General features: G+C 39.9%; 1 protein-coding gene across 1 annotated transcript in view; it reads right to left on the reverse strand.

The window, feature by feature from the left end:
* Positions 1-17,293, reverse strand: part of PDZD8 (PDZ domain containing 8) — an 85,186-nt gene that overhangs the window by 52,002 nt on the left and 15,891 nt on the right. Inside the window, exon 2 of the mRNA XM_055424564.2 lies at positions 2,614-2,739. Within this exon, the coding sequence (XP_055280539.2) occupies positions 2,614-2,739 (126 nt within the window). The remainder of the gene's footprint in view (positions 1-2,613; positions 2,740-17,293) is intronic.

The following is a 17,293-nucleotide window of genomic DNA, read 5'->3' on the forward strand; positions in this document are numbered from 1 at the left end:
TTTTTCCAGTAGTCATGTATGGATGTGAGAGTTGGACCATAAAGAAGGCTGTGTGCCAAAGAATTGATGCTTTTGAACAGCAGTGCTGGAGAAGACTCTTGAGAGTTCTTGGACAGCAAGGAGATCAAACCAGCGAATCCTAAAAGGAAATCAACCCTGAATACTCATTGGAAGGACTGATGCTGAAGTTGAAGCTCCAATACTTTGGCCATCTGATGTAAAGAGCTGGCTCACTGGAAAAGACCCTAATGATGGGAAAGATTGAAGGCAAAAAAGGCGAAGTGGGTTGCAAAAGATGAGATGGTTAGATAGCATTACTGACTCAATGGATATGAATCTGAGCAAATTCCAAGAGATAGTGGAGGACAGAGGAGCCTGGTCCATGAGGTCACAAAGAGTCGGATATGACTTAGCAACTAAACAACAACTTTTCATATTACTAAGTGAAGCAGTCATTGTAAAAATATTTTAAGAGCTCTTAAGCCTTAAGCTTCCAAAATTTAAATAAACGATAAGCATTTTTTTGTTTTTCCTCCAAAAAGGGGGACATTATTATTTGTTCTATTTTATCTAGAGTGCCACTTTCTATTTTAGAGATTACAATAAACCACATAAGATGAATTTATATTCAGTAGGGGAAATTTTAAATACTGAGATTATAATAGTATCTTTCCTTTATTGTGAATCTTAGAAACTTGGAAGCTATATGAATTGAGAGTTCTATTTTTACACTAACAAAAATGTTTAGAAGAAAATAACGTAAAAAAGATTTTAATAAAAATGAGACAAATGTTTAGACTTCTTAACACGAAGACAAAAAAGCAAGGATGAGTTGAAAATAGTAATTTATTCTCTCCTCCATTAACAATTTTAAGTACTCCTTAAACTGTGTAAATAATACACAGCACTGCAACACTAAGTAACTTGACATGGTCCAGTTTGTAACCATATTAACAAAAACTACTGAGATAGTGTGCTTGTTCCCAAGATTAAGCTGTCACCCAGGGAAAGGTGCTGGCACTATATAACCCAAGCCTACAAGGACCAACATAAGAACATGAACTACTGTCCATGCTTTGTCCTTCAACTATCCAGAAATACTAGTTTTTGTTTTTATTTTTTTGACAAGGTGATACAGTCACAAAACTGAAACAATACAAAAAAAGTTTATAATGAGAAGTTTGGCTCCCACCTTCACCCCTGCCTATCATCATTAACCCAGTTTCCTTCACCTTTTCCCCATCAAAATCTTTACTGGTTTCCTGTATATTCTTTCAGAGATTCGTTATACAGGTCCTTATTAAAATAAAGTAGGATACATATACTTCACAAATTGTCATGTTTTTCTTTGTATCACTGATCTCAATTCAACATGACCTAAACAATGCCTTACTACACTCTTGATGCCTTCATGCAGTCTTGGCTTCAAGACTGACCCAAAGCTTTAGGTGAGCAGTATCTCAGACACAGCAAAAGAATGGTGAGCAAAGGAGACAACAGCAGCTAGGGTTAAAAGCCACAAGCAGTAGACACAAGGAGCTTGGTATGTTTAAATACCTAAGGCCGGGAATGGCAAACTATGGTCCATGGACCAAACCCAGTCCACTGTTTGTTTTTCTATGGCCTGTGGGCTACCGATAGTTCTCACATTTTCAAATGGTTAAAAATAAAAAATTAAAAGAACTTTATGACACATAAAAATTATAAAGTTTATATAACACAGCTTTTTGGTTACACAGTTAAGTCATGCCCATTCATTTACCTACTGCCTCATCTATGACTGCTTTCACACTACAAGGCAGAGTTGAGTAGTTGCAAAAGAAACCATGTGAATCCAAAGCCTAGACTATTTACTTATCTGGCACTTTAGAGAAAAAATCTGCCATCCTCTTCTCTTAGGAAGGCCTCTTCGGCTGAAGCACTGTGAGTGAGGGGCTGAGTACAAAAAGACACTAGAGAGGTAAAGAGGGGCACGCATGTCATGGTAATGATTTGCGTCTACAGTCTAAGAGGAATGGGGAAGGCTTTAAGAGAACTTTAAGTGGGAGAGGGACAATCAGACATGCATTTTGAAAAGCTTATTCTGGTTGTCATATTGGTAACCAGTGTTAAGAGATAAGGAAGGAGGCTAATGTAGTAAGTAGTTCAAGCAAAGTATAAACACAGCTTAGACTATAGGGATGGAAAAATAAAGAGGCTGGGTCAGATTATTTCTGAGATTCCCTTCCAGCTTAAAATTTAAGAACCACAGGGGTTTACAAGTCTGGTTTTGCAACTTTCCAGGGTATTTTTAATTATAAAAAACAATTTTCAAAACTGTTATTCTATGAACAGCTTTCTAACGGGTAGTAAGAAATATGCCAACAGAGCATTATGTATCTAAGAAGTCTGGAAATTACTGCAGGATAAATGATTCCCCCCATTAGCATGCTTTCTAAAATATAGTTTATATTTTTTATAAGTTAGAAAGGACTACTCTTATGAAATTTACCATTAAAGAATTTACAGATAATATAATATAAATTAACACAGAGGGGAACAAGCAAAAACACTGCTCAAGTACATTTTTGGTATACCTTCTTTCCTCCAATGTAGTAATAACAAAGAACATACCTGCTACATTCTAGCAATGTAACTTTAAGGCGGCCTTCGGTAAGTGCCCATTGTTGTATATGGATATGCTCTTCGTCTTCGTCTTCAAATCCTTGCAAGGTTTGGAACGGGAAAAACGGCTTATACCTGACAAAAGTAAAGATAAGTCTAAACTTCTGAATAATAAACATCACACTTTAAAGCATAGTAACAAAACCTACCTATAGGAAAACAACACAAAATAAAACTCCTAATACGTAAATTATAAAACCAAAGTTTACCACTCTCCCTCATAACTGGCTGCAAATGGCGCTTTCTTTGTGGCAGTCAAAACTCCCTGGTTTTTCTGGCATGCCCTCATTGACCAGGGAGGACTCCAAGAAGAAAATTAAAGAAAATCTAAGGCCAACCAGTGGGCTCTGACACTTGAGTGGGGAGGAGAGAGATTCTTTTCTGGACCAGATGGGAAGTGTTCCTACACTAACAAGATCAAAATTCAGAATGCACTATTCCAGGGAAACAATATAATTGGATAGTACTAGATAATGATAAATAATAACATAACAACAATTAACAGCAGCAAAGGTATTTATTTTATCAGAGATGTTTACTATTTGCCAGGCAGTGTGCTTAGAGCTTTACATGCTTTGTATCTTATTCATGCTTACACTCCTGAGTGGGCAATATTACCAGCTTCCCTTTCCAGATGAAGTAAGGGTTAGAAAGGATAAAGAATTTGTTCAACATTACATAGTGAGTGGCATAACCAGAATTCAAGCTATTTTTACTTCATCAAAGCCCAGACTACATAACACTTCCATCACCTATGAAATATTCAGGTCTTTACGTGTTCATTGTTAATACTCTTGGTTTTTATGGAAATGCCTGTGGTGAGTTATAAACTGCAGGCTTTAAACAATTTTAATTTGAAACATAATTCGTACTCCTCTATTTAAAGAAAGGACAAAGAAAATAATAGAAAATTGGACTTGAGGGTCCATAGTTTTCAATTAACCCTACTTGCTGTCACTAGATATGACAGTTGTCTGCTCAAAAGCTTTATGCCTTCTCACCAACCATACAAAAGATAGTCAAAAGTTCTTGGTTTCATATTCAAGGTCTACCAAAACAAATCTTTCCAATAGCATGTTTCCTTAATAGAAACTTTTCAATCTAGAAGAGTAGTCACCTCATGAACCCAGAAGATGCCATGTGTATTCCTGCTTTCAAGCCTTTTGAACCAAGTGAAAATGAAAAATGAAGTTGCTCAGTCGTGTCCAACTCTTTGCGACCCCATGGACTGAAGCCTACCAGGCTCCTCCATCCATGGGCTTTCCCAGGCAAGAAAACTGGAGTGGGTTGCCATTTCCTTCTCCAAGTGAAGTTTCCCCTATTCCTCAAAGCCTACTTAAACCCTAACAATCGGCTTTAGGTCCTTTATCATGGTAGATCACACACACTGCTTTCATTTTTCTTTATCTTCAGTTCTGTCGCTCAGTCGTGTCCGACTCTTTGTGACCCCATGAATCACAACACGCCAGGCCTGCCTGTCCATCACCAACTCCCAGAGTTCACTCAAACTCACCTCCATCGAGTCGGTGATGCCATCTAGCTATCTCATTCTCTGTCGTCCCCTTATAGTTATTTAAATTGTTGGGCACTTATGCCTTGAAATCTCAGATGTGATCTGGTTTCACAATTATCTAACCCCTCACACATACCATCAGGACTGAAGCATGTATTGATCTGGTTTATAAAAATCCAACATTAAAAATGAAACAAACATTAAGAGAATATGAATGGCCCTCAACAGTTTGTACTGAAAAAGATTGTTAGAGGGAGAGAAATACAAGTTTACGGTGGCCCGATGAACAGGATTAAAGAAAAAAACTCAGGGAAAGGCAAGTAGGTACACAGATAATGCTCAGTGCTTTTCTTCTGCCTCTGAAATAGATGGAAAACAGAAAGGCCCCTTCAGTTTCTTAGTTTCCATTGAACTTATTTGATTCAGCAGACTGGCGCCAAATTTCTGAGAGGAAAAAAAGTTAGAAACTACATCTATCATAGAAATGACAGAGGATGTTGTAGCTGAGTGTTTTTAATAAGCCTTATAACTAATGAAGAATATGTTACTGTCACTCTATTAAAAACAAAAAAATCATAAAAAGTACTACATACACTAGCAACTTTGAATAATCCAGGTGCTAAATCACAGCTGCTCCATGGATTAATTTTTCTTGTCAAATATAAAGCTAAAATTCCATTAAAAAATTTCTCACAGGTGTGTGATTTCAATGTTACAAGCTGTAATATCTAATTTGGATTTATTAATACTACTGGAGTGTTGCTGAAAGGATTTCTGCACAAAAATAAGCTAAAATTTAAAAATGTATTATTTCATTTAAAAATAGCACACTAAACAGTGGGATAAAGCTACTTGTTCAACACCTTCTCATCATACACAAAAACAGAATCAAAATGCTTAAAGACTTTAAGACATGACACCGTAAAACTCCTAGAAGAGAACATAGGCAAAACATTCTCTAACAAAAGTCATACCAGTATTTTCATAGGTCAGCCTCCCAAGGCAATAGAAATAAATATAAACAAATAGAACCTAATCATACTTAAAAGCTTTTGTATAGCAAATAACAAAACAAAAAGATGACCTACAGAATGGGAGAAAATATTTGCAAATAATGCAATGCAACTGACATGGGCTTTATTTCTGAAATATACCAACAATTCATACAACTGAACAAGAAAATAGCCCAAAATAAAAATGGGTAGAAGATCTAAAAAGACATTTCTCCAAAGAAGAAATACAGAAGGCCAAAAAGCACATGAAAAAATGCTCAACATCACTAATTATCCGAGAAATGCAAATCAAAATTATTACAATGAGGGACTACCTCAAACTGGTCAGAAAGGCCATTATTAAAGAGTCGACAAATGACAAATGCTGGGGAGGGTATGGAGAAAAGGGAACCCTCCTATCTGGTTGGTGGTAATGTAAGTTGGTGTAGTCACAGTCATTCTAGAAAACAATAGAGAGGTTCCTCAGAAAACTAAAAATAGAATTACCATATGATCCAGCAACCATACTCCTGGGTATATATCTAGACAAAACTATAATTCAAAAAGATACATACACCCCTATGTTCACAGTAGCACTACTCACAACAGCCAAGACAAGGAAACAACCTCTAAATGTTCATAGACAGATGAATGTATAAAGAAGATGTGCTACACACATACAATGAAATATTAAATTCAGCCATAAAAGAACAAAATAACCATTTGCAGCAGCACAGGTCAACAGATGCAACTAGAGACTATTGTACTAAGCGAAGTAAGTCAGAAAGCCAAAGACAGATACCATGTAACATAACTTATCAGTTCAGTTCAGTCGCTCAGTCGTGTCCGACTCTTCACGACCCCATGAACCGCAGCACGCCAGGCCTCCCTGTCCATCACCAACTCGCGGAGTCCACCCAAACCCATGTCCATTGAGTCGGTGATGCCATCCAACCATCTCATCCTCTGTCGTCCCCTTCTCCTCCTGCCTTCCATCTTTCCCAGCATCAGGGTCTTTTCAAATGAGTCAGCTCTTCACATGCGGTGGCCAAAGTATTGGAGTTTTACCTTCAACATCAGTCCTTCCAATGAACACCCAGGACTGATCTCCTTTAGGATGGACTGGTTGGATCGCCTTGTAGTCCAAGGGACTCTCAAGAGTCTTCTCCAACACCACAGTTCAAAAGCATCCATACTTCGGCACTCAGCTTTCTTTATAGTCCAACTCTCACATCCATACATGACCACTGGAAAAACCATAGCCTTGACTAGACGGACCTTTGTTGACAAAGTAATGTCTCTGCTTTTTAAAATGCTATCTAGGTTGGTCATAACTTTCCTTCCAAGGAGTAAGCGTCTTTTAATTTCATGGCTGCAATCACCATCTATATGTGGAATCTATTTCTTTTTTAAGGCCAAGCCATGCGGCATGTGGGATCTTAGTTTCTGAATCAGGGATTGAACCAATGACCCCTGCATTGGAGTACAAAGTCTTAAGCACTGAACCACCCGGGAAGTCCCTGTGGAGTCTAAAATATGGTACAAATGAACCTATCTATGAAAGATGAACAGAATCATGGACATGGAGAACAGACTGGTGGTTGCCAAGGGGGAGGGATGAAGTTGGAGGTTGGGGTTAACACATATAAGTTTTAATATATAGATGGATAAACAACAAGGTCCTACAGTATAGCACAGGGAACTATATTCAATATTCTGTGATAAACCATAATGGAAAAGAGTATGAAACAGAATGTAGTAATAAGTATGTGTATAACTGAGTCACTTTGCTGTATAGTAGTAATTAATACAACATTGCAAATTAAACTATACTTCAACAAAATAAACAAAAAGCTACTTGTTCAGCAAGTTAATAAACAGAATCCATACACTCACAAAGAACACTTGGTTTTCAAAATTTTTAGTCAAACCCATAAAGGAATCCAAACAATGAAGCAGGCTACTTCTATACCTTCCTTTTGTCTTCCCAAGGGGACATTTCATGCAAAGATGGGCACAATAAAGAAAAGAAATGGTAGGGACCTAACAGAAGCACAAGATATTAAGAAGAGGTGGCAATAATACACAGAAGAACTGTACAAAAAAGATCTTCACGACCCAGATAATCACGATGGTGTGATCACTCACCTAGAGCCAGACATCCTGGAATGTGAAGTCAAGTGGGCCTTCGGAAGCATCACTACGAACAAAGCTAGTGGAGGTGATGGAATTTCAGTTGAACTATTTCAAATCCTAAAGGATGATGATGTGAAAGTGTTGCACTCAATATGCCAGCAAACTTGGAAAACTCAGCAGTGGCCACAGGACTGGAAAAGATTAGTTTTCATTCCAATCCCAAAGAAAGGCAATGCCAAAGAATGCTCAAACTACTGCACAACTGCACTCATCTCACACACTAGTAAAGTAATGCTCAAAATTCTCCAAGCCAGACTTCAGCAATACGTGAACTTCCAGATGTTCAAGCTAGATTTAGAAAAAGCAGAGGAACCAGAGATCAAATTGCCAACATCCACTGGATCATGGAAAAAGCGAGAGAGTTCCAGAAAAACATCTACCTCCGTTTTATTGACTATGCCAAAGCCTAGAACTGTGTGGATCACAACAAACTGTGGAAAATTCTTAAAGAGATGGGAATATCAGACCACCTGACCTGCCTCCTGAGAAATCTGGATTCAGGTCAAGAAGCAACAGTTAGAACTGCACATGGAACAACAGACTGGTTCCAAATCAGGAAAGGAGTATATCAACGCTGTGTATTGTCACCCTGCTTATTTAACTTATATGCAGAGAACATCGGAGAAGGCAATGGCAAGCCACTCCAGTACTCTTGCCTAGAAAATCCCATGGATGGAGGAGCCTGGTGGGCTGCAGTCCGTGGAGTCGCTGAGGGTTGGACACGACTGAGCGACTTCACTTTCCCTTTTCACTTTCACACATTGGAGAAGGAAATGGCAACCCACTCCAGTGTTCTTGCCTGGAGAATCCCAGGGATGGGGGAGCCTGGTGGGCTTCTGTCTATGGGGTCACACAGAGTCGGACACGACTGAAGTGACTTAGCAGCAGCAGCAGAGAACATTATGAGAAATGCTGGACTGGATGAAGCACAAGCTGGAATCCAGATTGCCAGGAGAAATATCAATAACCTCAGATAGGCAGATGACACCACCCTTATGGCAGAAAGCAAAGAAGAACTAAAGAGCCTCTTGATGAAAGTGAAAGAGGAGAGTAAAAATGTTGCCTTAAAACTCAACATTCAGAAAACTAAGATCATGGCATCTGGTCCTATCACCTCATGGCAAACAGATGTGGAAACAGTGGAAATAGTGGCTGACTTTATTTTTCCGGGCTCCCAAATCATTGCAGATGGTGACTGCAGCCATGAAATTAAAAGATGCTTGCTCCTTGGAAGAAAAGTTACAACCAACCTAGACAGCATATTAAAAAGCAGAGACGTTACTTTACCAACAAAGGTCCGTCTAGTCAAAGCTATGGTTCTTTCAGTAGTCATGTACAGATGTAAGAGCTGGACTATAAAGGAAGCTGAGTGCCGGAGAACTGATGCTTTTGAACTGTGGTGTAGGAGAAGACTCCTGAGAGTCCCTTGGACAGCAAGAAGATCCAACCAGTCCATCCTAAAGGAAATCAGTCCTGAATATTCATTGGAAGGACTGATGCTGAAGCTGAAACTCTAATACTTTGGCCACCTGATGTGAAGAACTGACTCACTAGAAAAGACCCTGATGCTGAGAAAGATTGAAGGCAGGAGGAGAAGGGGACCACTGAGGATGAGATGGTTGAATGGCATCACCGACTCAATGGACATGAGTTTGAGTAAGCTCTGAGGGTTGGTGATGGACAGGGAAGCCTGGCATGCTCCATGGGGTAGCAAAGAGTCGGACATGATTGAGGGACTGAACTGAACTTTGTCTTCCCACCCTACCACAAAATCCTTTCATTAGCCTTTATCTCTTGTTAACCTATCAACTGAAAACTGTCAGTTTTCACACTCAAGTTCCCAGAAGACAAGCTACCTGTATTTCCTCTTGTAGAAAACTTCAAAAACCAATCTGGGAAGGTGGACTTTCATAACAACAGCACGAGACACTTCAATGACCTGCTCCCAGTAAATGTGGGGAAATTATTAAAACAAACATTAAGGCCTCTGGAAATGGTTCCAAGGGCAAACAGCAAGTAAAGAAACTTCTATTCAAGAAAACCTATAGAAATGTAGTAAGAAAGGTGACAGTCTGTGGTGCTGAAGTCAAGACTGCTCCACCAACAGGCTCAGCAAGAAAGAGATTTCACTCTGGACTGCTGAAGGCAAGAACACAGGCTGCCTTGCCATAACCAGCGCCCCAACTCCAGTTCCCTGTCAGAGGGAAGAACAGGTCATCAGTGTTTCTCATCTGGCCCTCGACTACCTCTGATGAGGTTAAGTGCAGGGCAAGAATGCGCAAGAAATTGGGAGCTCCTTTCATTGAGCCTGTCCCCACTTGAGAAACGCAGACTCTATCTTGGGCATAGCGCACAAAGGATTCTGCCATCTTGACTGTCCATGCCCTGGTTCATGACACAGTGGTTCTCTGCCAAGAGAGGCAACCCAAGAGGACCTCAGGCTTCTGCCACCCCCTCACCCCACTTCCATCTAACGTCCAACAGCTAGAGTCAGGGAACATTCCAGGGCATTGCTGAAAACAAAAGACAAGTCAGAGGCTTAACACTCCACTAAAATAATGCAGGCAAATAACTCAAAGCTAGTGGAGGTGATGGAATTCCAGTTGAGCTATTTCATATCTTGAAAGATGATGCTGTGAAAGTGCTGAACTCAATATGCCAGCAAATTTGGAAAACTCAGCAGTGGCCACAGGACTGGAAAAGGTCAGTCTTCATTCCAATCCCAAAGAAAGGCAATGCCAAAGAATGCTCAAACTACCGCACAATTGCACTCATCTCACATGCTAGTAAAGTCATGCTCAAAATTCTCCAAGCCAGGCTTCAGCAATATGTGAACCGTGAACTCCCAGATGTTCAAGCAGGGTTTAGAAAAGGCAGAGGCACCAGAGACCAAATTGCCAACATCTGCTGGATCATGGAGAAAGCAAGAGAGTTCCAGAAAAACATCTATTTCTGCTTCATTGACTATGCCAAAGCCTTTGACTGTGTGGATCACAATAAGTTGTGGAACATTCTGAAAAAGATGGGCCTACCAGACCACCTGACCTGCCTCTTGAGAAACCTGTATGCAGGTCAGGAAGCAACAGTTAGAACTGGACATGGAACAATAGACTGGTTCCAAATAGGAAAAGGAGTGCGTCAAGGCTGTATATTGTCACCTTGCTTATTTAACTTATATGCAGAGTACATCATGAGGAATGCTGGGCTGGAAGAAGCACAAGCTGGAATCTAGATTGCTGGGAGAAATATCAATAACCTCAGATATGCAGATGACACTACCCTTATGGCAGAAAATGAAGAGGAACTCAAAAGCCTCTTGACGAAAGTGAAAGAGAAGAGTGAAAAGGTTGGCTTGAAGCTCAACATTCAGAAAACAAAGATCATGGCATCTGGTCCCATCACTTCATGGGAAATAGATGGAAAAACAGTGGAAACAGTGTCAGACTTTATTTTTTTGGGCTCCAAAATCACTGCAGATGCTGACTGCAGCCATGGAATTAAAAGACGCTTACTCCTTGGAAGGAAAGTTATGACCAACCTAGACAGCATATTAAAAAGCAGAGACATTACTTTGCCAACCAAGGTCTGTCTAGTCAAGGCTATGGTTTTTCCCGTGGTCATGTATGGATGTGAGAATTGGACTGTGAAGAAAGCTGATCGCCGAAGAATTGATGCTTTTGAACTGTGGTATTGGAGAAGACTCTTGAGAGTCCCTTGGACTGCAAGGAGATCCAACCAGTCCTTTCTAAAGGAGATCAATCCCGGGTGTTCATTGGAAGGACTGATGCTAAAGCTGAAACTGCAATACTTTGGCCACCTCATGCGACGAGTTGACTCACTGGAAAAGACTCTGATGCTGGGAAAGGTTGGGGGCGGGAGGAGAAGGGGACGACAGAGAATGAGATGGCTGGACTCTGTGGACATGAGTTTGAGTGAACTCCGGGAGTTGGTGATGGACAGGGAGGCCTGGCGTGCTGTGATTCATGGGGTCGCGGAGAGTCGGACACGACTGAGCGAATGAACTGAACTGAACTGAAATAACTAAAACAATCACTAAACAAACAAACACTAAACCCTGGGAGAGGGGGACCAGTATCCAGTTACTACAATATATTATTTAATATATTTGTTTGCCAACAAAAAATATGAGGCATATAAAGCAACAGGAAAGCATGATCTGCAAAGCAGAAAGAAAGCAGGCAACACAAATTACAAACTGCCAGTTAAAATGACCAGGTGTCGGACATAACAGAAGAAGACTTTAAAATAGCTCTTAAAAATGTTCACGCAAAAAATGTTTAAAGCATGATTAACGAAGTAAAAGGAGGTATTATGACAATGTCACGTGAATCTTTAATATCAATGAATACATTGATATATTTTAAAAATATATACATTAAAAAAAGTGTGAATTCTGGACTTGAAAAGTACAATAAAATTTAAAGTACAAAGAAATTTTGAAGTTCAACAAAAGGGCTCTGAACAGTAGCTATGAACTTGTAGAAGGAAAAAAGTAGTGAACTTGAAGAGAGAGCAATAGAGGTTGCTAAGCCAAAGAATGGGGGCTGGGGTGGGGATGAAGAAAAACCAAACTGAGCCTTAGAGAAATGATACCATTAAGTAAACCAACATAAACATAATGGGAGTGCCAGTGGGTGGGGAGGAAAGAGAGAGAGAAGAGCAGAAAACATATTCAAATAGAGGTAGCTAGTAAGCCCCAAAGCCACAAATTACATGATTTCATTCATATGAAAATCCAGAATAAAGACATCTACAGAGACAGAAAGCGATTAGTGGTTGCTTAGGGTTTAGGGTGGTAGTGGGTAAGGAGGATGACGGTTGAGGGTACGGGGTTTTGTTTTTGAGGTGATAAAAAATGATCTAAAATGACGGTAGTGACAGTAGTACATATCTGTGAATATACTAAAAACCACTGAATTGCAGGTTTAAATAGCTGAATTTGGAGTATGAATTGTACCTCAATAAAGCTATTTTAAAAAAAATCAAACCAAGTTACCCAGAGATAATTGCTCTTGTCATTGTTTTGATATGTAAATGTTTGGTTAGAATTATCTGATTAAAGAAACAAAACCATAAATGACACTTTCCATTAAAATAACTTACAGTGGACACACAGTTTTTCGAGGCAGAAGCCCAGTGTGTCCCCCTTTGTCTGACAAAGTAATAAATCTATCCTTTCCTAACTAAAATAAAGTAACTTACAGGTTGTTTTAAGGCTTATGAGAAAGTTACTGAATGGCTGCCATACCAGGTACTGACTGTATGAAACACTTATTTGCTCACTTAACTCCCCCAAACCAGGGATTTGCACACTGTACACATAAGGCAACAGTCCTAGATGTCTCACAAACACTATACACTGGAGCCAAAACTGGAACCTGTATTAGTTTCCTTCTACTGCCACAACAGAATACCACAGACTGGGTGGCATAAACAACAGAAGCTTGTTTTCTCACAATGGAAGGCAAAGATCAAGAAGCCAGGAGAGCAGGTTTCTGGTAAAACCTCTCTCCTGGCTTATAAACAGCCACCTTTTTGCTGTATCCTCTCATGGCCTTTGTATCCTGCACACACACTCTGCACACACACATCTGGTATCTCTTCCTTTTCTTGTAAGGAGCCAGTCTTACTAGGATTAGAACTCCATCTGTATGAACTCTTTAACGTCAATTACCTCCTTAAAGGCCCTATTATCTCAAATAGTTACACTGAAGGTTAGGGCTTTGACATTTTGGGGACACAATTTGTCCATAAAAACTCAAACATAACCCCAGACCCTGGTCTACAATTCCTGAGGCTAATTTGGTGACCACCCTGATTTCCGCTGGAACGCATGCTCTAAACCTGGTCTGCAGTTATCTGACAAGGACTGGCACGGTTTCACACGTATTAACTGTGCTTGATTCTCACGCAGCAACAAGAGGGTGAGGCACGGCTGCGGATCATTCCCCCATTTCACACAAAAGGCTCAGAGAGGACAAAGAGCCTTGCTGGAGACGTCATCCTTTATTAAAAAGTTACGTGAAATATATGCCAACAAAACAAGGGTCTAAAGCAAGAAAGAAGAAAGTAATCCAGGAAACAAGGGATCCAAGTCAAGAAGGCAATGATGTCCTAAACCCAGATAACAGGACTGTGGCAAAACAAGGGAAAAGTCCAGTTTGGGGACGTTGATGAAAATTTCAAGGAGGAGATCTCCAGAATATAAGGAATGAAAGAAGAAATAAAGACGAGGTTCATTTTTCAATTAAATCTTGAAGATTTGGTTAAGGCAATTTGGTAAGAGGATAAAAAAGAATTCAAACTTGACTCCAGGAACATACTGATTTGAATGGCTCAAAAATTTTGAAATTGAAATATATAAAAGGAAGCATAAACTGGCATATTTGGGAGTTCTGCAATTAGACAAAAAACTGTACAGACCTAACAATAAGGTATCTCGGAAAAGGCAATGGCACCCCACTCCAGTACTCTTACTCTTGCCTGGAAAATCACATGGACGGAGGAGTCTGGAAGGCTGCAGTACATGGGGTCGCTGAGGGTCGGACACGACTTAGCAACTTCACTTTCACTTTCACACATTGGAGAAGGAAATGGCAACCCACTCCAGTGTTCTTGCTTGGAGAATCCCAGGGACGGGGGAGCCTGGTGGGCTGCCGTCTGTGGGGTCGCACAGAGTCGGACACACTGAAGTGACTTAGCAGCAGCAGCAACAATAAGGTATATATATCAATCAAGGAAGATTTAAGTCTGAATAGAACATAATTGTTAACTGAAAATAGTGACATAACTGGATTGGGAAAAGACAGAAAGGAACGTGCTGCTGCTGCTAAGTCGCTTCAGTCATGTCCACCTCTGTGTGACCCCGTAGACGGCAGCCACCAGGCTCCCGTCCCTGGCATTCTCCAGGCAAGAACACTGGAGTGGGTTGCCATTTCCTTCTCCAATGCATGCATGCATGCTAAGTTGCTTCAGTTGTGTCTGACTCTCTGCGACCCCATGGACAACAGCCCACCAGGCTCCTTTGTCCAAGGGATTCTCCAGGCAAGAATACTGGAGTGGGTTGCCATTTCCTTCCCCAAAAGGAAGGTGAGAAGGTATCATTTAGCTAAATCTTCATCTATCTTAGAAGGAAGTCAATCAATAGAAAATATTTAAAGATGTTGAAGCAAGACAACTGACTGTATGATTCTGTTGAACAATATAGGTAATGTCATAATTAATCAGTTCAGCTAACCTTTACTGAGTACTTACTACATAAATTTATTAATTCTTGCAATTTCCTAAGACAGACACTATAATTAATCCCCATTTTGTAGATGAAGAAACTGAGACACAGAGAGGTTAAAAAACTTGCTCAAGGTTACACAGTTAGTTAAGTGGTAAAGCCAAGAAGAGAATCTAAGCAGTCTGGCTTCAAAATTAAAGCGTCTGCCTGCGATGCGGGCGACCTGGGTTCGATCCCTGGGTCAGGAAGATCCCCTGGAGAAGAAAATGGCAACCCACTCCAGTATTCTTGCCTGGAGAATCCCATGGATGGTGGAGCCTGGTGGGCTGCAGTCCACGGGGTCGCAGAGTCGGACACAACTGAGCGAGCGACTTAACTTTAACTTAACTTAAAAACAGAAATAGTACATATAAATGGTTGCTTCTGAAGACTGTGACTTATAGGAGGAAAATAGAGGGTTTAGGGAAGTAATCATTGGTTTTAATTATCAGTCCTTCTGTTTGATTTTAAAATTATGTACATTAACTCAAATGAAAAGACATGCGTGCATGCATGATGGTAAGTTGCTTCAGTCATGTCCAACTCTTTGCAACGCTATGGACTGTAACCCACCTGGCTCCTCTGTCCATGGAATTCTCCAGGCAAGAATACTGGAGTGGGTTGCCAGGCCCTACTCCGGGGGATCTTCCCAACCCAGGAATCAAACCCGTGTCTTTAAGTCTCCTACACTGGCAGGTAGGTTCTCCAAATGAAAAGACAGACAATATCAAATGTTGAAAAGGATGTGAAATTGCTAGTGTGCTATTATAACTACTGTAAAACTGTGTGGCTGTATCTACTACACCAGAAGAGATGCTTAACCTATGACTCAGCAATCCTAGATATCCAATAGAAATGTGCATAAATGTTCACCAAAAACATGTATAAGAATACTCATAACAGCAATATCCAACGGTCCATCAACTGTAGAAGGGATAAATCAAGGTACATGTGGAAGACACCACAGTAAATACAATGAACAAACTATATCTATACACAATAACATGGAAACAATCTCACAAATGTACAGTTAAATCAAAGAACCCAGAAAAACAATGAGTGTGAACACTATGGCTCAATTTATACAAATTAGAAAACAAGCACTCCCCCACCCCCCACAAAAAGCAATGGTGGTAGATGGCAGGACAGCAGTTACTCCTAAGCAGAGCAGGGAAGGTAGCATATGAGGGACTTCCTGATTGCTGGTAATATTCTATTCCGTGTTCTGAATACTGTTTTGTTCATTTCGTAAAGATTCACTGAACTGAACTTTTACAGTTAGTGTGCTTTTTAAGCAGTGAGTTATACTGCAGTAAAAGTTTAAAAGAAAAACCATGTTTAATTTAAAAATGTTACTTTGATAACATTTTAAAAATACATATTTAAAATTTTACACTTACAAGAAACGCCAAGCCTTCTTCTCATATGTGGATCCGAGAGAATCTTTTTTAACATCTAAAATATGTTTTTGCTCTAAGATGTTTCAAGACTGTTCTATAAGCACCCTGAATGCCAGCTGGTGACATCTCCATCACATGGCAGCAGTAAAACTGTTTGCAAACACTATGATCTTTAGAGAAAAGGCTTTACTACAAACCCAATATAAAAATATTCTCAGGCCTAAATCTACTTTGGACTTCACCATGGGTTCTTGTATCTCTGCCATAATAATAAATTGGCTAGAGTTTTCAGCTCAATAAAAGGGAAAACTTTCTACCAATTAAGAGATAATAATAATAAAGGCACAACTGTCTCAAGGCATTGCTTGCCTTCTATTTCTCAAAATATTCATGTAGAGGTTGGATGAGGCCTTGCCAAGGAGGGAAGGTGTGGTGTAAGCATGACTTAGAGTCACACAAACACAGATTATGGTCCCAGTTCCTAGATATTTGTTTCAAAATAAGCAAAGGAGGGGAGCATGGGAAGACACAGATGATCAAAAGTGACGACAAGTTAAGGACTGTCTGGCTACAGATAATGGGATTTATCAAACCATTCTCTTAACTTTTGCGTAAGCTTGAAATTTCCCATAATGGAGAATCAGAAGTTTGTTCTGCATACTAAAACAACTTGGATTCTCTCTTTCTTTCCTTTCTCTTCTATACTTCCCTTAGCAACATCATTTGCTCTCACTGTGTCTATGAATTCCATATATTTATGCTTAAAAGTAAATGGGACACCTTTCCTTCAAACTTGCTCCTCCTCTCCTGTTTTCTCTTCTTGGCATCATTGATTTCATGAACTCTTATAAATCTGAAGTTAACTTGTACCTCCTCCTCACAATCAACCAGTTCCACCTCCGCGCCCCAATTTCCTACTGCTAACCTGTCTCTTCTACTATTCTTCTGTGTTCCCCACTAGCTTGGTTCAGGTTATCAATGATTAGTCAGAATTTTGTGACTTCTAAAATTATGTTTCCTCTTCTTAAAAAAGACCATTTTCTGAACCAAAAACAAGAGCCTCTGTTTTTTATTTTCTTTAAATAAAAAGCTACCTCACAGGACTATTAATTAGAGAGTTCACACATGTGAAGCACCACGTAGAGTTCTCAGCAGGTAACAGGTATACAAATGTTAGTCTTCTCTCTTCTCTGTGCTTGAGTTTCATCAAACTGGTTTCCTTAATGTCCCTAAAGATAGC

This window comes from Moschus berezovskii, chromosome 12 (assembly GCF_049115385.1).
Source record: "Moschus berezovskii isolate FMDL1 chromosome 12, NW_MosBer_1.0, whole genome shotgun sequence".
In the NCBI taxonomy this organism is placed as follows: domain Eukaryota; kingdom Metazoa; phylum Chordata; class Mammalia; order Artiodactyla; family Moschidae; genus Moschus; species Moschus berezovskii.